The 24,593-nt window shown below is 41.5% G+C and overlaps 1 protein-coding gene across 23 annotated transcripts in view; it reads right to left on the reverse strand.

Moving 5' to 3' along the window:
- The window catches only part of DAB1 (DAB adaptor protein 1), a 1,138,205-nt gene that overhangs the window by 268,991 nt on the left and 844,621 nt on the right, over nucleotides 1–24,593 (reverse strand). For all 23 annotated transcript variants that reach the window (XM_023258762.2, XM_023258751.2, XM_023258753.2 and 20 more), the window contains one exon: nucleotides 11,681–11,883. In XM_023258762.2, coding sequence (XP_023114530.2) covers nucleotides 11,681–11,747 — 67 coding nt within the window. In that variant the 5' untranslated portion in view covers nucleotides 11,748–11,883. The remainder of the gene's footprint in view (nucleotides 1–11,680; nucleotides 11,884–24,593) is intronic.

Consider the following 24,593-nt stretch of genomic DNA (forward strand, 5'->3'; position numbering starts at 1 on the left):
CTGATCCTTTTTAGGATCACATAATAAGAACATTTTTCATTGTGGGAGATAATTCCCCTTCCCGTGCACATTTGTCAAAGGCAGTTTCCAACAGTCCCGTACATCATCCTGAAATACATGATAAGATTCAGGTCTGCTATTCATCATCTGCTGGGCTTCTTCCAATGCGAGTTCCTGCATGGCTTTTCTTGCCTCTGGTTTAACAATCGGAATGCAAGTTCTCCCTAGAGCAGCACCGCCGGGCAGGGGAATTGAAAAACTCAAGCGATGACAGCCCCCAATCTGAGGGAAGAGAATCTACAATGATGATATATAAATTCTTTATAAAAGTAAATTGCAAATATTGCTGCCACTTTACAACAGGACAGAGACCCCCAGGAATTGAGCTTTCACTGAAGTTTTATTTGATGGCCACTGCTGGAAAACAGCATAGTACAGCAGAAAGATCCCATGCTTTGGATCCTTTAGAAGCTAAGTTTAAAAATTCCTGTTCTTCCATGCACAAGACAGGTGACCTTGAACATATTTTGAGCTTCCATGAGTATGTTTCCTCATCTGCAAAATGGGGGTATTACCAACCTCACAGATTCTCATATGCTCATTGTGTTCTCTGCCTGCATTTAGTAGTCGTGCAATTAATGTCGTTTCCCATTTTTGGCACTGACAACTCTTCAATAAATTCTCCCTGTCCCAGCTTTGAGAGGATATAATGATCCCCAAGACACAGTCCCGGCCATCAAGTCTCTGCTTAAAATACAACCTAGTGAGGAAGGGAGGTGTGTAAGTACAATCCTACTTGATGCAAGAAAGACATAAAAGCTTTATCTGGATTAAAATTAAAAAAAAAAAAAAAACATGTTGAGAATCATGGGGAAAGGAAGGCTTAATTCCATGGGAAGAAGAAAATGCTAAGAGCCTCATAGAAGCACCACCTGAGCTGGATCTTAGGATCAAGTAGGCCTTGGCAGCCAGCTAAGAGATTAGGGCGATTTTTTTCCAGGTTGAGAGAAGAGAAAGAGCCGGAGAAAACCCATGCATGTTCAGGGAGAGCCAAGCAGGTCAACGTGCTCAGAAGGTGCCAGGTACATAGAAGGCGCATGTGATACTTGCTAAATGGATGAGTTAGGCAGAACTGCAGGGCTGTTGAGAGCATAGGTTCTAGAGTGGTGGCATTGACTTTGTTTTAGTTCTTTAATTTCTACTTCCTCATCAGTAAACATGGGATTTAAAAAAAAAAAAAAGAGCTTCCTCAAAGGGTTGTCCAAGAGAAAACACACATAAAGGTTTAAATACACTACCTGACATTTTATAATTGCTGATAAACAGTAGCTACCCTCATCACCAGCATTCTCATGATGATTTCTGATATGGGAATGCCCACTGGGAGGTGAACTGGGCCAATGGTGATACTCATCGCTTCAGGGCATTTGCAAAACTGGACTGCTTGTTCCAAACTATGATCTAGAAATCCATTTTGATGTATTCACAGTTCAAAATCCTCATCTTTACCTTTTTATATCTGGAAAACATAGAATAACTGGTACCCTCTTTAGAAGGGAAATGTTTCCCCATCAATCATGTGGAACCCTTGTATATGGCAACCTCCCCCCTGCCAGAGAAGAGGTGTGAACACCCAGAGTTCCCTCTGCCTTTCCAACTCCCTTTCTATCTCTACCATCTGCCATGATTCCTTCCTCCTGCTGTGGCCATTTCAACCTAACCGTGCTTCTGCTGGAATCTGTAGGAAGATGTCTTTCAGTGTGAGCATTACTTGGTATTTGGTAAGAAGACACACAATTCAGTAGGGAGCTTCTTAGTCCAGTGGTAAGCACGTGGGCAGGCTCTGAGATCAGAGAGATCTAGATATAAATGGATTCCTTTATTTCCAAGTTTCATGGACTTCAGGCAAGCTATTCGTCTGAGCCTTAGTCGACTCTCCTATAAAATGGGAACACTTGTCTAAAGGTGGTTTTCGAGCTTAAATGAGCCAACATTTCACCTCCACCACACCCTCTCTTTTGCCTTTTTTCTACGTGTGCTCTTTTGATGGACTATGCAGAATCACTCGGTCTTACAACACATGCACTCTGACCATCCTAGACACTTTGTCTCAATAGGAAAGGGTGCTGATATCCCAACACACATAGGAACACTGTCTGCTCATTCAGCAAATCATAGTGGATAATAAAACCTCATGCTCTGGGGCATTTGCTGATTATCTGCAAAGATAAAGACTTCCAACCCTACAAAGGTGTGTACCCTTACCTGACTCACAGGACTTGGAGGAATAAGAGCTTTGTTCTTCTAAACATCAAAATTCAAGCCCAGCCACTGCCACAGGCAGCACACTGAGCTTAATGAAGCAGTGGCATGAACTAATATGGCAAATCTTATAGCTTTACTACCAATATGGCCCACATCACGCTAAATTACGGCACCAGACGTGATTGGACACACATCACAAAAGAAGAAGCAGTTCACAGAATGGTAGGAATTTTCAAAGCCACATAATAAGAATCTCAAGAGCCAGCATTTAGGGGAGATGTTTGTGTTTTGTAATTTTCTTTCTCCTTGTGCAAATCATTCTCTCCCACACTTTATGATAATCAATTCAACAAACACTTATTGAGTACTTATCATGTTTTGAGTGCTGTGCTAGGAATTCATGGCTAATGGCAGAGACAGAAAAATAAGCCAAAAATTATAAAGGAAACATGGCAAGTGTCATGTTTCGAATGAGGATAGGGTACTATGGAACCCCCTCACAAATCCAGCTAAATGAGGCTTTCTTAGTCATGAATTTATTCATTCACTCACTTATTCATTCAACCAACATTGTGGCATACCTACATCTTTCAACATTGTACTTAGTGGTAGAAATGAAGTAGGTAACAAGACAGACATGTTGCCATCACAGGACTCCCAGCCTAATGAGTGATACAGAAGACAAAGACAACTAAACATATACTATGGTGAACAAAATGAGACATTCGAGAGCACACAAAATAGTCATGACCCACAAGTGGGGGGCTGTGTGTATGGGTTACAACAGGTCACCAAGGCATTTCTGCAGACAAGAATATCTAACTTGAAACTAAAGGATAAGTGGAGTTCGATCTGAAAAGAATAAAGGAAAATACATTATTTGGAGAAGAAACAGCATTTGCCAAATTCCAAATGTAAAAAAAAAAATCACATGGTATGATCAGGGAACTGAAATTAATTCAGTCACACCACCAAATGGACTACCATTATGGAAGAGCACTGAGAGATGTGACCAGAAGTGTCAGACCAGGCAAGGCCTCTTTTATGCTACAAGGAGCGGGGGAGTAGGGGCTCTACCCTGAGGGCACTCAGAGCTGCTCACTGAGGGGTCTGAAGCAGAGGTGAGACCTGATCGCATCTTCACATTAGTGAGTGGTGTCCATAACAGTAGAGGTGGAAAATACTGAAAACCTGAATACCACTTAGGAGGGTGTGAGAACAATCTAGATGGCGGAGAGAGGTAGCCTGCACTGCACTTGGGAGAGGGGCAGCAAGGAGAGACAGAATGAATGGCTTTGGGAGGCATTCAGGAGGTTACAGGGGCTGATGGCAGTGACTAATTCAGAACGCTGTTTTGAAGCTCAAAACATCAAGAATGATGGCTCAGTGACGGTTGCTGGGTTTTGAAGGATGACTAGGAGCTGGCCAAGTGAAGAGACAGGGTGAGAAGGATGACCCAGGTAGAAGGAGCAGGAGACACAGACGTCACAGAAGAGAGTCCTGGGATCTAAGGCTCAGTGTGGCTCAGGGTGGGAGGAGGCAGAGTGACACAGCAGGAGACAGGGAGCAAACAGCAATGGGTTTGCATGGCGTGCTGTCCCCTGTGGTAATGGGGTACTCTGTGCTGCTGGGGTTACACAATACATTCAAGGAGGAAGGAGGTACGAAGAAGGGTTTGAAAAAAGCCTGACTTCTTAGAAGGGAACCAGTTAAAATGAGTCCCTGAACTAAGTCACCAATGAAACCTGAAATGAGTTTGTCTTCAGGGAATGACCACAATGAGTGATGTGTCCTGTAATAAATCCAAGGCCATGTGCTCAAAGAGACTACAGAAGTCTTTCCCCACCACACATCATACAACCTGACAGCCAGTCTTACACAAAGAACTGGACTTCTTGACCCAAAACAGTACTCTCCCCCTCCCTCCCTCCCAACACCTCAGCCCAAGAGCTTTATGGATCAGCCTCAGAGAAATTGACGTCATCTTTTAATTAAATCCTTGATTTTGAATTTCCAAAGCCCGCAAATCACAGGGTCAGTAGAGAACAATTAGCTCACCAAGATCCAAAACATTCTGCCAACACAGAATGGTGCCGTAAAGTTACATGATGTGGCTAATCTGTTTCCATGCCTTCCCCAACCAAAAAAAGAGTGTAGCCCCTGTCATTTTTTCAGATTCCTCAGCCCTCAGAAATGCTTTGGTGACCCGTTGCAACCCATACACACAGGGCACAGGGCACAAGGCAAACCCAAAGCACACTTTCAGGGAAGACCTCACAGATATTAATATCCAACAGCCCTACTACTTTCTAGCTTATGCAGACAAACCACCTGACTTAGGGCAAGTCTCCTGGCTTCCCTGAACATTATTTTCTCACGTGTTCCACGGGGTGATGTAAGATTTGGGTTCATTAGGGGCAATTTATCTACAATGGCTAGCACGCAGGAAGCACACAATAAATGATGTCTATTAATAAACGTTTGTGGCTTAACAACATGCTCCATTCTCCTTTTTATTTCCTGTTGACTTCTCTGTTATTATTGAAGCCAGCATTCATTTGAAGATGGTCCAATTCCTTTTTCTCAGGGATTCCCCCACGAGCCTCTGAAGAAGAGGGTACCTTCTACTTTATGTTCCAGAGCACTAGGAGAAGTGCTGCCTCTTGGGGCTGGCAGCCGAACTGGGGGCTGGAAGGAAAGGGAAAGTTTCCTTTTCCTCAGTCTATGCACAGAGAATTATGGCAGGTAGGGGCTGTAAATCATTCACTTGTGTAATCCTCATTGCAACACTTCAAGATAGGCATCATTATCCCCATTTTATAGAAGAAGTTGAGGCTCAGAAAGATAAGTAGCTACAAGCACCTGGGTGGCTCAGTCAATTAAGCATCCGACTTCAGCTCAGGTCATGATCTCCTGGTCCACGGGTTCAAGCCCGGCATCAGGCTCTGTGCTAATAGTGTGGAGCCTGGAGCCTGCTTCAGATTCTAGGTCTTTCTCTCTGCCCCTCCCCTGCTAGCTCTTTCTCTCTCTCAAAAATAAATGAACATTAAAAAAAAAAAAGAAAGAAAGGTAAAGTAGCTAGCCTGGGATACACAAGTCGAAACTGTGTGAAATCTTAAAATCAAACTTACTATCATCTATTTCTAAAGCATGACCTCTTCCAGGAGTCTTCAGTGTAAAGAAGAGGGAGCAAACATACCAAGAAGTTAGTCCTAAGAAGGTAAGTTGTCTGCAATGTGAGGAGCTGGAGGAACACCAGCCCGGGGACCCGTTCCTGGGTTCCAGCCCTGACTCTGCTCCTGAGTAACCAAGTGAAAGTCAGCAACTCCTTCTGATGAGAGCTCATCTGTGAGCAAGAGGTTCCGACTAGCCCCCAAATGCTAACTCCTAAAAACCTTTCATGTTCTTCGATTTCTAGAGAACTTTCTCATGTTTCACTGTATAGAGACTTCTAGAATATTGTGGCCTTTGTGTTTATTAAGATGAAAATTCACTTGCTTTTGGTAAGGAAAGGCATGAAAAGAGTTTAGTAAGAAAGAATTTTCTTAATTATGATGAGCACACAATATTTTACTTTTTTCTAAAATTTTTTTAACGTTTATTCATTTTTGAGAGACAGAGTATGAGCAGGGAAGGGGCAGAGAGAGAGGGAGACACAGAATCTGAAGCAGGTTCCAGGCTCTGAGCTGTCAGCACAGAGCCCGACGCGGGGCTCGAACTCACAAACTGTGAGATCATGACCTGAGCCGAAGCTCAACCGACTGAGCCACCCAGGTGCCCCGAGCACACGATATTTTAAATAACAAACAGAAATTCGGGGTAAAAACAGAACATACATTTTATGAATAGTTGTAGGCTGAGAATGAATACAAGTAGCCAAGTAGGGAAAAATGTATCTTTTTAAGGAAGGATGAGACCTCTAAAAACCAGAAGACCTTCTTGAGGTAGAAGTTCTTTGACTACAGGAACCACCTGCAGTCAGAGTCTACTTTCCAGATATTCCTCACAGAGCACAGCACAGGCAGGGTTCACAGCTGGAGCTGGATAAATACTTACGGACAAAAAACCTAATTAATTAATTACTGCCTCATCTAGGTTTCAGACTTGGTCGAGCAAATATAATTTCACATCCGTTTGGTGCCTGAAGAAACAGAAGCTGGAAAAGTGGAAGTGCCCTGAGGCAGTGGAAGGACCTAGAGCGGCAGGCCTGAGGTGCAAGCCCAGGCCCCGTGTCCTGACAGACTGCGGGCAGCTTTGCCACAGGACAAGAGCACCAGGCAGAGGCGATGAAATGGCAGCTCTGCACCACAGGCTTGATCAAGAGAATTTTAAAAAAAATTAAGTCCTCGGGGCGCCTGGGTGGCTCAGTCGGCTGGGCGTCTGACTTCGGCTCAGGTCATAATCTCGCGGTCTGTGAGTTCGAGCCCCTCGTCGGGCTCTGTGCTGACAGCTCAGAGCCTGGAACCTGCTTCAGATTCTGTGTCTCCCTCTCTCTCTGCCCCTCCCCCGCTCATACCCTGTGTTTTTCTCTCTCTCAAAAATAAATAAAACATTAAAAAAAAATTAAGTCCTAAGGATCCAATCAGATGATGGATATGGTAGCACTTTATAAGCTCCTAATTGGTAAGCCAGGGTTAACAGGATATTTTCTGGAGGTAACTGCGTAGTTGAGGGATTAGACCCTGAGTATGGCATCACTGAAACCATTCCTTAACCAGAATTTTCTAAGAAACCTCCTGAGAGTTCACACTTAGGCATACAGCCATGGTTCAAACTCAGCTTGATGTGGCTCCAAAGCTAAGGTATCTGCCATAGGACAACCAACTTCTCCTAGACTCCTCAGGGCTTTGATTGCTGTGGCCAAATCTTTCAAGGAGGAAATACGGTAGCATTTTGTTGTTGTTGTTTTGTTAACTAATGGTCCTTGGATTTAACTCTCATATAAATATAAGGAAAGTGAATAAGTTTATGTCCACATGTTTCTAGAGGATCAGAAGACAGTGCTCAACTGTGACTCAGAAGGAAGAGGGCAGAAAAGCTAACACTGACCAGGCAGCTGCTATGTTGCAGATCCTTAGCTGGACCTTAACCCATGATATCTCCCTCCCCCTTCAGATGACATGTATTACACACACACACACACACACACACACACACACACACACACTTAAAAACAGGGTTCAAAGAGGCTAAATAATGGATCTCTGGTTACACAGTAGAGAAGGAAAAGAGTCAGAATTTAAAACCAGGTCAGGCTCCAAAGTTAGTGCTCTTCCTACCACACTAAGCTACCAGACAGCGCCTACTGAAAAACTCTAGGCAATGCCCCCAGAAACGTCTTCATGTGCGCATCCTGGGACATATACCTTTACCACAGTCTTCTCCTGGGTGGCCTAATGCTGGGTTTACCCGTAACAAGAAGTGTGTCAACCGTTCTCCCCTTTGATGGCAGGTAACGAACCTGAAAATATACATTCTCGTCCTTCATCAAATTCCACTCCTGGAATAGGCACCGTTTGACAAGCTGTATGTGTAGTGACACAATCCAATAAAAATGAAATGAAGAAAACAACTTCATTTCTTACTACTTTCAAGCTTTCCCTTATTTGAATTGTGAATACTCCAGTTACATCTCATACATGGCCTGTGTAGAAATGCATTTTATGGTGAAATGTGCCCCTTTGTGACTTGTATTGGAAACTATCTGACTTGATTTCAACAGCCTGGGTTAAAGAACTAGGGTGGTAGATTTGTGAGAAATTCTAAAGGGCCTCTTAACTTTCTTTATGCCACTCTCCCTCATGATAGATAACCCACATGGTCAGGTATTCTTTTTTAGGAAATAAAATACCTGCCCCAGGAACCATCTAAATCTTGCCAAAGGGGGAAAACTCTTCTAGCCTGTAATATCATGTAATAATCTGAGTAATGTCAAATAACACACAAAAAAATAATGTGAAATAAGAAAGCAGGATATGAAATTGTATGAACAGTATGATCTCAAACACATATCCTGAAAAGGCAGTCCAGAAGGAATTAATTTAGAATGAGAACAGCAGTTATTTTTGATTAATGGTAATAGTCATGCTTACTTTGTTTCTTTTAATTTTCAGTAATAAGCATATGCAGCTTTTAAAAAGTCAAATGAAATTACTAAAAAAAAAAAAGAAAAACATACATTTTTCCAGAAAGAGGCTTAAATATTACTCAGTTTCCTTAGCAACAAAACTCATTGTATGAAATTATAAACTTTAAAATACCAGGCACAAAGATTGTTCAAGAAAAGAAAGTTATATGCCAATCATGCTGATGAATAGAGATATCAAAGTCCTAAGTTAAATATCAACAAATCAAATCCATATACAGAAAATAATATATCATGAACGAATAGTATTTACCTTAAAAATGAAGATAAGAAAAATGCAACAGTAAAATCTACTACAATATAAATTATGAGGAAAAATATGTAAATCATTTCAATAAATTTAGAAAAAGCATATGATAAAATTCAACCTGCAAATTCGGGATTTATAAAAAAATACTTCCTATACAATGATACATGAATGAAAATTAAAAAAATCTCTAGTAAGAATTTAAATATCACACTTACATGAAACTTTAAAGCATTTATATTAATTGAAGATCAAATTAAGGATACCTACGATCACTAAATACTGTACTGACTGACCCAGCCAATGCAATAAGACAAGAAAAAGAATAATTACTTAAGGGTTAGAGAGGAAGATAGAAACCTACTTAAAAGGCTGTATGTTGCTTCCATGGAAAATCAAAGAGGAGTTGGAAGAATTAGTTAAAAAGTTTAGTAAACAGTATTATAATCAAGATTCAAGATCAATAAATAAACTGTTAATATTTCCTTTTCAAGTTCTACTTATTTTGATCCAGTCAGCAACATTTGCTTAATGGAATACTTAGTGTTCGACAGTGGAAACTGAAGAAGACAAAATAAATTAATCCTGTTACAGACACATTCTCTCTCTTTTTTAAATGTATGTACGTGCTTTCATGGTGCCTTGACTCAAATAAGTATATCAAGAATGCATATTGTTCACCACTGTTACATAACTACAAACAATTGTAAAATCTTACTTCAGGACAAATCACCTATGTACTTTTTAAGATCCCCTTGTTCTAGAATGGGATAGGAGACAACAATATAATATAGATAATGAAGAGTATGAATATGAAGAAGAGGAAAATGAGGGGGAGAGAGTAGAAATGGGAGATGAGAAATAGAGAAAAGAGGGAAATGGAGAAAGATGACAGGGAAGAAAGGGGGCAAGAAGTAAGGAGAGAAGGATAAAGGGGAAAGGGAAGGAACAAGAGAAAAGGAAGAGGAAAAAAAAAGTAAAGGTGATTTTTTGATCCTGTAATACACCAAGTACTATACTAAGTATTTAATTCACCTTATTTCAACCATTCTTCATAGTAAGCCTGTGAAGTCTGTAATATTCTATCTTTATTATAGGAGAGAAAACGGAGGCTCAAAGAGGTTAAGTAACATTCTAAGGTCATACAGTTAGGAAGTGGCACAGCTAGAATTTGAATCCAAGTCAGCCTGCCCAGACTCCATGGTATTGGCCACTCACTAGCAGATACTCCTTGCATATGTATCATGCTGATTTTAGAACCATGTAAGACATTAAGATGAGGAGGTTCTAAAAAGGTCACCTTCATTCACGCTCCCCATTCCAAATCTTCAACTGAGCCAATGTTCTGGAAACCTGAATCCTTTCCTTAGGATGCCCCTCGTTTTGCATGTTAAGATTAAGAATGAAAAGATATGCAGTAAGATACAATTCTTAATATATTAAGCATACAAGAGCACAAGTTTCGTGGAAAGGTTAAATCTGAAGCAAAAATATAAGTGTCAGTTTTCACTGAAAAAGCATTTGAATTCTAGTACGTATCATGGTCTGCAATATTCCCCCCACCCCCTTCCCGTGTAGCAGTTCTCCCAAGACCTGTTTTCTCACCCACTTGCTTTCCTCCTATTATTCTCAGCCCATGATGCATAAAGGTTTACATTAAGTTTTAGAAAATAAAATAGACTACTTCCAAAATATCTGTGTTTCAAGTAAACATCCAAAGCAAAATTTACAATCCTTCCTGAGGTTTTGGCTGTCCAGGATCTGCACATGTATTACATTTATGTCCTGTGCTTCCTACAGAGTGTCAGACACGTGTCATCCCAAAACATGACCGGGCCGGCACAGCAGTGTCTCAAAACAAATCACTGCCTATACAAAGCAACTAAGTGCATCCCGGTTGGCAAGTCCGTATTGACAGATTTCAACACCTGAAAGAGAACTCTATTAATCCTCTTCCATGCAGCTCAGAAAATGGGAGAGAAAGAGCTGAAACCACATGGAACAGGCATGCACACATGTGTACACACACACACACACACACACACACACACACACACACACACACAGCATGAAGTTGCTTACACCTAATTTAAACCAGGAGACAAACACACTGAAAGGCATGGTCATAAAGCCATAGGGCCAAATTCCCCGGAAAACCTGAAAAGTGATAGAATTACTTTATGATCAACCTGTGCGTGCCAGTCCTCATTAAAAGATACATGTGTGACTCCTCTGGGTCAAGCACTTTCTAAGTGTTGGAGTTAAAGGGTGAATGAGAGGTCCAGTTCTGAAGGAATATATAGTACATATATATATGTAGGAATATATAGTACAACTGAAAAAAACACAGGGCATTTTTAATAAAGTGAGATACTAACGAAGTGCTATTGCAGCAAAAACAAAATAAACCAACCCCATGTGGGGAGTAAGGTAAGTACTAACCTGAAGAATAAGAGGGAACCAGTCTAGGAAAAATTGGGCAGCAACGTAAGTATTTCAGGCTGGATTAATCATCCAGTGGTTCTCTAAGTCTGGTCTCTAAAGCAACAGCATCAATTGCTGTTGGGGAACTTGTTATAAATAAAGGCTTGGGCCCTACCTTAAACCTATTGAACCAGAAGCTCTGGGGATGAGACCGAGCAATCTGTGATTTAACGAGCCTCCCAGGTGATTCTGGTGCTGCTAGAATTTGAGAATTTTGCAACAGTGAACTACAGTAGACACAATGCTTGGAGGGTAAACACGATTGGATAGGGGGCAGGGCGCTAGGCAGAGATGTTGCTGGAAGGATGGAGAGAAGGGATATCAAAAAGGTCTTTATATGTTATGAACATAATTTTGGGACTTTACCCAAGCAACAGGGGAAAGCCATTAAATATTATACTACAAGTACAGAAAACAGCAAATTAAGTTGGCAACCATTAAAAACCACATGCCATCATGAAGACAGTACTGTACATCATTCCAGAGACAAGGCACTGCACAGATCAACAGCCAGTTAGGAAGGAACAAATCAACCCTACCTTTCTTTCTGGAGTCTTTCTTGGCGCTGGTTTTCACAGCTACTTGAAGTTCTGTCTCAGTTGACATCCTACTAAATCCTTAGTCCACTTCACACAGATCCCGGGCCTCGGCCAGGCTCATGGAGGATTCCTCTCCAAGAGAACGACTCCTCCCTTCAGAAACAATGCCCCGAGCTGCACATTTCATTCACTCCTTCCGCGTGCTACAAATCAAGGAAGAGGACGTTCAGAATCATCACCCTTTTGAGGTTAAACAAAAATTAGTGGGAAGAGGGGAAATGAACAGTCAGATATACAAAAACAGGAAAATCGTGGTCTCCCTGTGCAAACTGCGCACACAATTTCATCAAGTCATTGGCGGGGTATGCAGCGAAGGGAATGAGAGGTCTATCTGAAAAACTGTCTCTCAAACTAGATACCTAACTCAAAATAGATCTTTTAAAACTGGATTTTCAAGAAGGACAAAACCCAACTTCTTGTTTTCCATGTTTCTTGCTTTCAAGCACTAGATGCCACCCAGAAAATACAGCAAAGGCACATTTCCTGAGCAACCCCGGGGAGACATTTCCAACAATAGGGCACCCATCCATCAGCCAAGCTTGATCAGAGCCTTGGCAGCTAAAGCAGATCATAGGGAAGTGACCTGTGGTCTGTCCCTCACTGCCAGGCATCAGAGGGGACATGGAGTTGACATACAATTGGGCTCCAAGGGTAAGGTGACAAATGGGGCCGAGAAACTTTCCAGCAAGCCAATTTTTATGTCAGCTTTTTCCTGGGCTATAAGAGCAGACAAGCATTTAATGTGAGGAGAAAAAGAAAAGAATCAGGCAGCCACACAGTCCCTTCATTTTTTCTTTAATAAATATGCAATGCACACTACTAGGTACTATTAAGTCCCGACACTGTGCTGGGAAGAGATAATAATGATAATAATGATAATACAACCACTTCAATTACAGCTAGTATTTACTATGCACTTACTATACACTATGCCCTTAGCTACTGCTTCACATACATTATCTCATTTGATTTCATTTAAATTGAATGAATGTATTTCCTGTGTCAAGTCAACAGTCTTTCCCGGTGACTATCTATCGGATAGTTATATGTGAGAGTTCAGTTGAAAATAAACATTTCACTAGTTATCCATTTTTAAAGAAAATTAAGATAAAGCTACTAGAAATGGATCTTGAAACCGTGCAGCCAATTCTTAGCTCATCCCACTTAGCTAGAATGCTTGAATCCAGAAAGGCTGACCCTGAATGCCAGTTTCCGTTCAAAAAGAGTAGTAAAACGAACCTCTTAGTCATGACAACTAAAGATAGCTTAACTAGAAGATCTAATATAAAAGTCACATAAAATATGGTACGGTTTATGTCCTCTAGATTCATCCATGTTGTTACAAATTGCAAGAAATGATTATGCTATGTGAAGTAAGTCAGAGAAATACAAATACCATACGATTTCACTGATATCTGGAATTCAACAAAATAAACGGAGAGACAAATAAATACACTTTTATATATAGAGCATAAACTGGTGGTTGCCAGAGGGGAGGGGGATGGGGATGGGTAAAATCAGTAAAGAGGATTAAGAACACACTTCTCGTGATGAGCACTGAGTAATGCATAGAGATTGAATCATTATATTGTGCACCTGAAGCTAATAGAACACTGTGTGTTAATTATACCTGGATGAAAAAAAACAACAACAATGAAATAAGTAAAATTAGAGTAAGGCTCGATAATGGGGAAATTCCCACCTTATCCAAAGATACTTGTTTGTTTATTTGTTAACAACCTATCTACTTAAAAAAAACAAAAAAAAACACTGGCCCTGACTGAAAGGAGTCTGAGGTACAGGATACAAAGCCACAACCAAGGAAAATGGAAAACTGTCTTCCTAGAATGGGGTCCATAAAATCATACACAGAAAATGAGAACTTTTCCTGCTACCTTTGTGCCATCTATGTGGACCACACCACTAGCCCTCACACCCTTTCTTACCTCTCTCCCGACAAAAGACAATGCTCCAAGGGAGCTGACAGAGCCACAAACCTTCACCACTTATGGACATAATTCATTTTATTAATAATACTTATAATTTCACTGCAATAAATATCTACTAAGAACGTACCATGGGCCAAGTGCAAATGCTGGCTCATTCGCGTCACAAGACATCAACTGTGCAACCACACTGGCTAAGAGTACAGATTATTTCTGTCCTCAAAGATACTCAGAGGAGCAGAGATGCTAGCCACGTAAGGGACTGTAATACACACAACCAGAACTAAAACAAATACCAGGTGTACTGGAGAACAAAGGAGCAAGCATTCACCTTTTCTTGGAAGAGTCAATGAGACCTCTCAGAGGAGGAGCCCTATACTGTGCTGTCTTGAAGAATAATTCTTATATCAAGTGGATAATAAGAGGAAGGACCAAGGGGCACTCAATAAATACATGTATAAAAAATAAATGAATGGTAGTTTCAGGCAAAAGGACCAGCTGTGCGAAGTCAAGGAGACTTGAAATCAACAGCCTAACTGACAAAAGGAGACATAAGTCTAGTAGGGAGGTGACGTACTTTCACATCTTCCCAATTTTTCCCTGTGCTGTTACTTTTCTAGGGACTCTTTCTTCTCGAGTCTGCCTTGACATGCTATTGACCACTCAAGGTTCAGTTCAAAGAAGTGTCTTAGGCAGAAAGGTTTTCCAATCTCTCGATTACAAAGAATCTCTCCCTGCTTATATTATGATCTGCTTTTTGGCAAGCTGCCTAGTTTCAGCCACTTACAATCAAGGTCATATTGAGGAAGTGACCAACCCTTCTTGGCCTCAGTTTCTATATGTGTACAATGGGGGTAACAGTGTCAACTTCATGGAGTGGCTGCGGAAATTAAGCGTGAACACACACATCACATGTTTGGAACACACACACATCTCCTGGAAAACATATAGTAAATGTGAGGCACTAATAATTTCCTGTGTTAACTGCTCAAGGTCATATGGGGGTATGTGACTACAAGTCCATACTATTATCCTCCCTTGATAGAATAAGAAATAAGGCAGGTTAAGTCTGCTCTGTAAAGACACTGCAGGAAGAGATAGAATCTATCTCTTGTCCATCGTGCTTGTTTTGCACACGGTAGGTATCGAACACATAAATAATAAAAGGAGCTGAAATATATAGAATTTACACAATTCCAAGAGATATGTCTGTTGTGCTTGTTTTGCACACAGTAGGTATCTAACACATAAATAATAAAAGGGGCTGAAATATATAGATTTTACACAATTCCAAGCACTCTTAAAAGTCTGCATATAAAACTGGTTAGGAACTGGGCCATTCTTTCCCCTTCAACTTTGTATAAAAAGCACAATATTGCACCTCTCCCTATTCTGTGGGTACTTCCAGCACTGCCTGTTCGACAAAACTGTGACTGTGTTCAAGTGTTATAAAGCATTACTTGTGGATTTCTGAAGTACATCCCGTTATCAATAATGAAAGGAAACCAACATCATTTCAGATAAAAACTTAAATACGGAAGCTGCAGCATGGAGAGCCCATACCATGGCCCAGACTCTGGCATCCCCTTTAATTTTCCAAAAGCCAGAGGTTTGGAATATGCTGTGAAGTAACTCCAAATTATTTAGGAAATTCATTTCTTTGTAATTAAAGAGATTAAAGTCCCCCAGGGCCAGAAACCACGTGACAACTCAAATCATTTTCCCCCAGTAAAAGCTGAGGGACCCTATCAGTTAAATTCAGGCTCGCCTAGAATTTTGAAATGCTTCAATAATGTTTCTTTGCTCCACACAATCTGCAGTAATTTAATATTCCTGAAGTGTGTCAGGTTTTTTATAATGAGCTCTTCAAATCTAAATGTGAATTATGTAACATTCCACTACAGACGTTCTGTCTAGTGAACTGCTTCTAAATGTAAAATTCTGTGTTCAGTGATCGGGGGAGGGGGGGTGTTGCAGTTTGGGGAGGCACGAAAACACCAAACCACAAAGCAGAGAAAACAGAAAGGCCTTTAAAAAACAAAAAAACACAAAACACACACAATCAAGCACAAAGGTTTGAGCAGCTACAACAGAGCAACACAGTAAAACACCTCCTATAACACAAACTCGCGCTTTCTCTCCTCCCACCTACCCAGCTCATATGATCCTACAGCAGAATAGCTAACGTTTATGAGGGCCCACTATTTGCCGGTACTATGCTATGAACTTCCTTCACTGAATCTTTCAACCACTTGAAGAGTTAGATATTATTTTTTGAAGTTTTTAATGTTTTATTTATTTTTTAGAGAGAGAGAGAGTAGGGGAAGGACAGAGAGAGAGACAGACAGACAGACAGACAGACAGACAGACACAGAATCTGAAGCAGCCTCCAGGCTCTGAGCTGTCAGCACAGAGCCTGATGCAGGGCTCGAACTCACAAACCGTGAGATCGTGCCCTGAGCCGAAGTCGACACTTACCTGAGCTACCCAGGTGCCCCAAGAGTTAGATATTATTATTAATTTTCATTTAACAAATAAAGAAAAGCAGAAGCCAGTTTAGTAGCTTGTCCATGGTCACATGGCTATTAAGGGGCACAGCACAGGGCAGGGTATAAACTACTCTTTTTCTCCCTTCATTCAGAATACTCCTAGATGCCCATCAGCTGGTGAGAGGATGTACAAAATGTGGAATATCCATACAAAGGAGTACTAGTTCAGCCATTTAAAGGAATGAGGTACTGATACATACTACAACACAGATGAACCTTGAAAATATCATGCCAAGTAAAAGAAAACACAAAAGTTCACACTGTTTGATTCCATTTATATGAACTATGCAAAATAGATACATCCAGAGATGGAAAGCGGATCTGTGCTTGCCAAGCAGGGAAAGAGAAGCACATGCTTCGTGGGTACAGGGTCTCCCTTGGGGGTGATAAGAAGGTTTTGGAACAAGATAGAGGTGGTGGCTGCACAACACCATAAATGTAATAAATACCACTGAATTGTACACGTTAAAATGTGTAATTTTATTTTATGTGAATTTCCCCCAAATCAAACAAGACCAAAACAAAATAACCTCCAAGCCAGGTCCCACAACCAGATGGAAGCCTTTGTGATATGCTAAGAACACTGCAAATTTCAGTCTATAAGGATAACCCAGGGGCGCCTGGGTGGCTCAGTCAGTTAGGCGTCTGACTTTTGATCTCAGCTCAGGTCACGATCTCACAGTGTGTGAGATCGAGCCCCGAGTCGGGCTCTACGCTGACACTGTGGAGACTGCTTGGGATTCTCGCTCTCTGCCCATTCCCCGCTTGCACCCTCTCTCTCAAAATAAATAAATAAACATTAAAAACAAAGATTAAAAAAAAAAGGATATCCCGTAATTAAAACACAAATGAAGAGAGTCTTCCCAGAAGGCAGGTCTCTAGGTTCAAGTGGCAGCAATCGCGGGGATTAAAAGCTGCCTGCCGCTACCTGCACAGTGATTTTGTGACCTGGGCATTTTAATCAGCTTTATCCAAACTATAAAGCACCCAAAACAGGCCATTTATTAACAAGGTGCAAAAGTTTCCATTGGGACAGATGAGGAGCCTGTGTCCTCATCAGTAAAATGGAAAGACCATCACCAAGTATGTAACATGTGGAAGATCAATGAGCAGTCAGGGCAGTAGGTGGGAAGATCTGGGCAGTCAGGAAAAGAGACATAAATCTGCTTGTCTTCACATAAAGAAACACAGGACCACCAAGGCAGAGCACAGCGACATTGTTTTGTTACGTGGGGAAATCGGGGTGCTGACGAGGTGACTGGGTAGAAAGTTATGGCAGAGGGTGATACCTCTCAGAGTACAGCTTTCTGCATAATCTCCCCATTTGGAAGCTACCGTTCTACATACCTGAAAAAATAAATGAACAGGCGTGAGAAGTAGGGGGAAGGCTACGACTGGAAGTGGATTGAGACAAATTAATCCAACTGTATCTCACATGAACATCACAAACACAGTCGCTGAAGGGGTGAGAGAAAGAACTAATCCAAATAATTTATGAACACAGAATCTGACGGTTTACATTCAGTCTTGGGCAGGAGTGTAGCAGGAGGAGCTTCAAAAAAAAAAAACCCCGAAGTAGTCTTTTTGTTGTTGTTGTTAGTGTTCTGGGCCAAGCAATTGCAAAACTATTTTAGATGTATTACAGGATTGGACAAAGGGAGAAAGGCTTAGATGTTCTTGGGAGCCAAATTCTCGCTATAAAAGAGAAGACATTAAATTATGGAAAGGGGGAAGCCAGGAAAGAATACTGTAGGGATAGACTGGAACTTGGTGATTTCCAGCAAACTCATGATTTATAAAATATACATGCATCTGTATTTGTACGTACGCATACATGCGTTTATATAAATATATCTCCTAACTCTGTCCACTGAACGGGCCTAGAAGCAAAGAGACCCAAGTGACAATGTGGTACGTAATACCTAGATGTTGGTTTTTTACTACCATTCTCCAGTAAAAAGACCCAGGGATTCTTAGAGAAATGGGTGATGGCAAAGCTAGGGCAGGACAGGTGTAAGATGAGCCTGAAATATCTTGTTATTCTATCAAGTAAGGAAGGGCTCAAGAAAAACACAAACAATGGGTATATGTCACGAGGATACAGAAGCCATCTTGGAGGTGCGATCATCGGCCTAATCTGGAATAATTTCAACACCAATGTAATTTAAGGATGGTAATAAATAATACACCACTGGAAAAAAAACACTCCATGAATCCATAGTGATAACAGATAAAAGGAAGAAGGAAAGGCTGTCTTGCTTACAGAAGAACAGGTACTGCCTGGGATATACAGAGGGAGTGTGGAGCATAAAATCGACATTTTGCAACCATCAGAATAAATCTTAGTTAGGCAAGAACCATCCATAAATGCTAAATCCAGGGAAACTTTTGATGAGAAAACATTTGCACGTCTTCAAGCATCTTCCCACCTACCGCTTACACTTGTGTGACTGATGATACAATGAGAAATTGAACAACACCTCAATTAGGTTATTAACATTAACATTAACAAACAGGGGCAGATGGAGATCATGTAATGCCCTCACTAGAATACATCACTACCATGTAGTATTCTGGCCAGGAATCCAATCAGATCATGTATTTAAAAATGAAGGGGGGAGGAGACTGCATCCTTCAAAAATACAGTAATAAAAGACAAAGAGAAGCTGGGGAAATATTTTATTTTATTTTATTACATTTATTTATTTTGAGAGACAGAGAAAGAGAGCACATGTGGGGAGGGACAGAGAGAAGGGAGACAGAATCCAAAGCTTGCTCCAGGCTCTGAGCTGTCAACAGAGAGCCCGATGCGGGGCTCAAACTCACAAACCGTGAGATCATGACTTGAGCCAAAAGTCGGACGCTTAACCAACTGAGCCACCCAGGCGCCCCAGGAAATATTTTAAAAGAAACTAAACAGATACAACAACTAAATGTAACACCTGTATAGGATCCTGTACTAGAGCGAAAAGAAATATTACAAAAGGGATTACTAGATCAACAGACACGTTTGAATATAAATGACATATTAAGTAAAATAGTATATCAATGTTATATTTATTCAATTTGATAATTTTCCTATGGTTATGAAAGGGAATATCTGAATTCTTAGGAAAAAGGGCTAAGATATGTGTACCTTGCCTTCAAATGATTCAGGAAAAAAATCACATACATGTATGTATGTACATATGAGCATATGTGTATGTATGTGTGTATCCATACACATAGAGAATACACAAATAATAAAACCAATGGGATAAAATATTAGCAGTAAGTGAATCTAAGTAAAGGGTATAGGACACTTTTTATGTATTTTTTATACCTTTTCCTGTCATTTTGAGATTATTCCTAATTTAAAAAAATTCTAAAAAACCAGCTCAGACCCTGGCCCATAAAGGTGTGCAACAAAGCCAGTTCTGCCCTCTCTTTTAAGTTCAAACGCACTCCAGCTCCCTAGATGGCATGCTTTCCAATTCCCAAGGCTAACTGAGGTTAAAATTAGTTTATGGCTGTCAGTTCTTATTACAGATTCCAACTTTACCCCGTATCTGCCTGACTTGGCGGAAGCCTCTGGAATGCAGTTGTTTTGAGCGGCTCTTTTTCTTCCTGAGCTCTGGGCATCCTCTCTATACTATGCCTCTATGCCATATGTGGCCACCAAGACTTTTCATCTACCTGCCCCCCAGGTCACTGCAAACTCCTTCGTTATGCAGCCGAAGCTAGCCCTTCCCGAATCCTCTCCCTCTGCATCCGTGAGGCTATAGACTTAGCCTGTCAAACCTTTTTCTATTTTTCAAACATGTCAAGGGCTCCCTGATCTGATCTAGCCCATTTGGAAAATGCCTAAAGTCTGCTCATTCTGCACATTTGTTCTTTTCAGAGCCAATAAAATAGGAAAGAGTGAGGTTTTGCCGGAAGCCAAAGGCAGTATTTTATTCGAAGCTGCTGGAGGCATCAGAAGTACAAGTGCTCTAGGAGATTCAACAGAAGCCTACTCAAGGAGACCACCTCTGTCACTACTGGAAAAGACCACCATCCCCACAGCACACACAGCTACCACCTGTTCTGACCACAGAGTTCAAGAAAAATAATACTCTGGCTTGAAACTCTGAAGGCCACAAAGTTCATGGATCAACAGCCCGACTGTTCACCCACCAGAGGCTGTTTTGCCCTAACGGTGTGTGTTAAGAGAGGGGAGAAAAATCAGAGGTGGGGGACATCTCTTTATGTCTTCATTATGTTGTCTGGTGATTATGTTTACTCCGCATTGTGAAAAAATAGAAAAGGAAAGGAACCTCAACTTGCAGAAAGCATTATAGGAAGTCATTCTAACAGAATACAAGTGAATAAATGAGGAAAACTGGAGTGACAGGAAACAAATAATTGGAAATAAAGGCGAAGGTGGAAACAAGGATAGGGCACCAAAAAAAAAAAAAATGCCGTATAGTTGTAGGAGAGAGGCTATAATGGTGCCTACAAGATTCCTAGAGGCCAAAGCAAAGAGGGAAATGTGATCAGTTATACGTTTCACAAGGTTGATGCTGAAATAAAGCCTGCCCCCTTCCCCCACTTTGAACCAGAACTAGAGAATGAAAAAGACCCATAAGCCTTCATAAACGCAACACAGCGTGTTGTCACAGACATTAGCATCAGCACTGTCTCTACAAAAACTCTAACAGGGAATTTTCAATGTAAACTTTTAATTTACACTGAGAACACAATACTGAAGCATAATTTAGTAGTAACAGTTTTAAAGAGAGTGAAAACAATGTGACCCAAGTCATTTTAAATTCTCTATGAATAAAGCATGCTTTCTTTTTCTTTCTTTTTTTTTTTTTTAACTGAACAGAAAAATAAGTGGGAATTTTCTATACAGCTATCTGGTGGTTTGACTTTCTAAGGTAAAACCTGGAATTAAAAAGGAGCCTGGGTCACTCAGTCGGTTAAGCACCCAACTTCAGCTCAGGTCATGATCTCACAGTTCGTGGGTTTGAGCCCCACATCAGGCTCTGTACTAACAGTGTAGAGCCTGGAGCCTGCTTCAGATTCTGTGTCTCCCTCTCTCTCTGCTCCTCCCCCACTCGTGCTTATTCGCTCACACTCTCTCTCAAAAACAAGCATTAAAAGAAAATCTGCAATTAAAGAAAAACAATGTAAATGGTTTATCAGTTTACTCATCTGTAAAATGGGATGTGCTGGATATCACTTAAAGAATTAGGTGAATGGGAATACATGAAAGCTAAGCAAAAGCTCTTTTGGGAAAATAAAGTGCTATGTTTCAGAAGGCAAACACTGTTATTCGGGTATTGGTCAACCTTCAGCAGGGGGATAACAGGAGGCACAAAATGTGTTTCTTTAATCAAATTCAAAGCTAACAAATGTCAGAACCAGGTTTCATCAATATTAAAGGAATTTATGTGACAGCAACAAAGCATACTTACAAACATTTCATTTAACTAATGGATCACACAGTTTCATTAAGTATTTATTGCAGCATGAAAATTCATTACAATAAACTCTTAAGAGTATCAGAAAAAAACCAAATGTATAAACCTAAAATGATTCCATTAGTGTTTTTAATACTTGGGGCCCCATGTCTACCCAACCTTCTAAAACTCCCACCTCTGATTCTACACAAAGGTTATCAGTAGGTAAAAAGAACCTAAAGCAGTCAGCTGTCCCAGGGGCTGGGCTAGAATCCCGCCTGACTCTACCACTAACTGTCTATATAACCCTAGGCACTTAAGCGACTTGACTATTCTGAGCCTCAATTTCTTCATCTGTAAAATGGGTATCCGGTAGACCCCATAGTGTTCAAACCAGGGAATATGCAGCCCAGAGAGAGCTCAAGAAAATCCACGGGAGTGAAAAAAGAAAACTGTGCAATGTCTACTCATAACTATTTCTATCTAAAATGGGGAAACAGTCTATTACTTAAATATGCAGATTGTATGTACTTGCATGTAAACCGATATGTAAGAATTTATACACTGGTACAGGGTGCAGGCTTCAAAAATTATTCAGCGATGGGTGGTAATGACTGGCAGGTGACAGGGGGCCCCCAGGGGTTTAGCTGGGGTGGGGTTGGTGACTGACACAGTTCAGGTGTTTTCAAGATGATGCTAGCCCAGGAATCATGCCAGGAGTGGAGGCCAGTGACCCTGGAGGCAGGAAAGCAAGCTGGGAAAGCCTGCATCAATGGAGCTGGTACGTTTAAAAGCTTATGCCCTTCACGTTTCCTTCCCAAATATGTTGTAGGCAAATGAATCTTCAGAAAAAGAAGTAAAGAAGCAAACATCTTCAGCACACAGACATTAAATCAGTTTCTATAAATCAACTCAACACACACTTCCTAAGCACCTACTCTGTGCACTGCAGCCCCAGTGCTAAATGGGGGGCAGGGGGAGCAGAGAAACACACGCTTCCGAGGGCAGGGCGCCTTCATCATGGGCGTTTCAGCCAGGATGCTGCTCCTTACTTTAGCCCCACCAGCCAAATGGGGAGGGGGACCACACTGTTTCTTCGCTCTTCACAAACTGAATGCTCTCCACTATCATCCCCGTCCCCTCCACTGTGTGTGTGTTTGAGTAACATGGAGCTATTGCTATTCCCTGGGGTCCTGCAGGAAGAAAAGACAAGTTTTTAATGAGGCCCTCCCAGCTGAGGGGCTCTTAAATAAACAAATGCCGCATTTGGCAGCTTCACCTGCTGATTTACCTGAAATATACACTGCGATTGTTTACTCTCCTTTACACAAGCTGCATTTCATTACCTTCAAAGTTGACAGTGGGAAAGACAGCGACACTGGCCAACATCTGTAAGTGGCAAGCCGAACGAGCATGCACCAGGTCCCCAAACTGCCTGGCCTGGAGGGTGGTCCTGGGCAGGGCTCACCCAGAAGCTGTGCGCCGTCTGCCGACAGTCAGGATCAAAATGGCTGTTGGTCGGCTCCTCCTGGGACAGCCCTGCCCGTTGGCTGCCAACAGGTGCCCCCTCCTCCCCGCCCAGAGAGCTGAGAGATGGGTGGCACGCTTTCTCCCTTCCCCGACATCCGATTTTAATTCTCCTCTATCACCTCATTTTTACCACCCTTCTTTTGAATAAAGGGCCCATCATCTTCCTTTGCTTCACTAATGATTTGCTAGTTCAGTCTCAATTACCGTAAAATGGGATACATGGATGGCTCAAATTTTCTCCACAAAAGGATCTGCACTTGACTGGAAGCAACCCAATTTCCACAATTATCTCCCTCACAAAAAGCACACACAACAGTGATAACCGTGGGGCTCTGTTTTCCTGAAGCCATAAATAGGAATGGATGTTCTGACAAAGGAGCTCTTTTTTGTTTGTTTCTTGATTTGTGAATGTATTTATTTGAACCTTCTCACAGAAACATAAAAATTCAATCACACTTGGCAAATACTGAGCAAATCACCGACATGGAAAGCTGTTTCCTCTCTGTGCAATTTCCTCCTTACTGTTAAACCCAGTCAACTCCTTGAATCTCAGTTCAAACTCCCTTCCAACGGGTAAGGCTTCCCTGACCACGTGCACCCTTCCCCGTGCACACCAACCTGTAGTGATGACAGAGGCTATAGAGCAGAGGCTCCCAAACTTGGCCGCAAAATGGGATCACCTGAACAGCTGCAAAGACTATGGATGCTTGTCTCCCATCCTGGGATTCTCATGCAATTGGCCTGAGGTGCAACCGGCTCACTGGGAGGCTTAAAATCTCCCCAGATGGCCTGAATATGCAGCAAATTCTGGGAAGCACAAGCGTCTTCAGGGCCAAGAAGGATCCACTCCCTAGTCTCTGCATTTGGGCCCAGTACTGAACCCCCGAGTTTGAATGCATTCACTGCAAAATGAGATGACTCTGAGAATACATGCCTGACACAGTGAGTATACTACATGACATAATCCACAAAAAATGCTTATCACATGATGGTAAGTGTTCTTGGTAGGTGGGGAAAATGCCCCGCCCAAATATGCACATGCCCTAATCATGAGAATATGAGTTAGGTGATTTAGACAGTAAGAACTTAGGCTTTTGAACAGATGAGGTTTTGATGAGATTTGAGGTTTTGAACTGAGAAGACCCTGGAGACACTCTGTGCATAGTCTGCATTTGGACTGGATGCAAACCTTTGGGGACCAGAGGGTGGACTGTGATAGACAGAATCACGGGCCCCACAGATGTTCATTCACTCTCTAACCCAAATCCTAGCCGAATGCACCAGGAGTTGATTCCTCACCCAAGGACAATTCACTGGCTGACTGAGCAGGCACACTTGGCCTGGCACAAACAGTTAGATCCAGACCAGGCACGTGAGAAGACATACATACTCCCTCTCTCTC

Source organism: Felis catus, chromosome C1 (assembly GCF_018350175.1).
Source record: "Felis catus isolate Fca126 chromosome C1, F.catus_Fca126_mat1.0, whole genome shotgun sequence".
NCBI classification, from domain to species: domain Eukaryota; kingdom Metazoa; phylum Chordata; class Mammalia; order Carnivora; family Felidae; genus Felis; species Felis catus.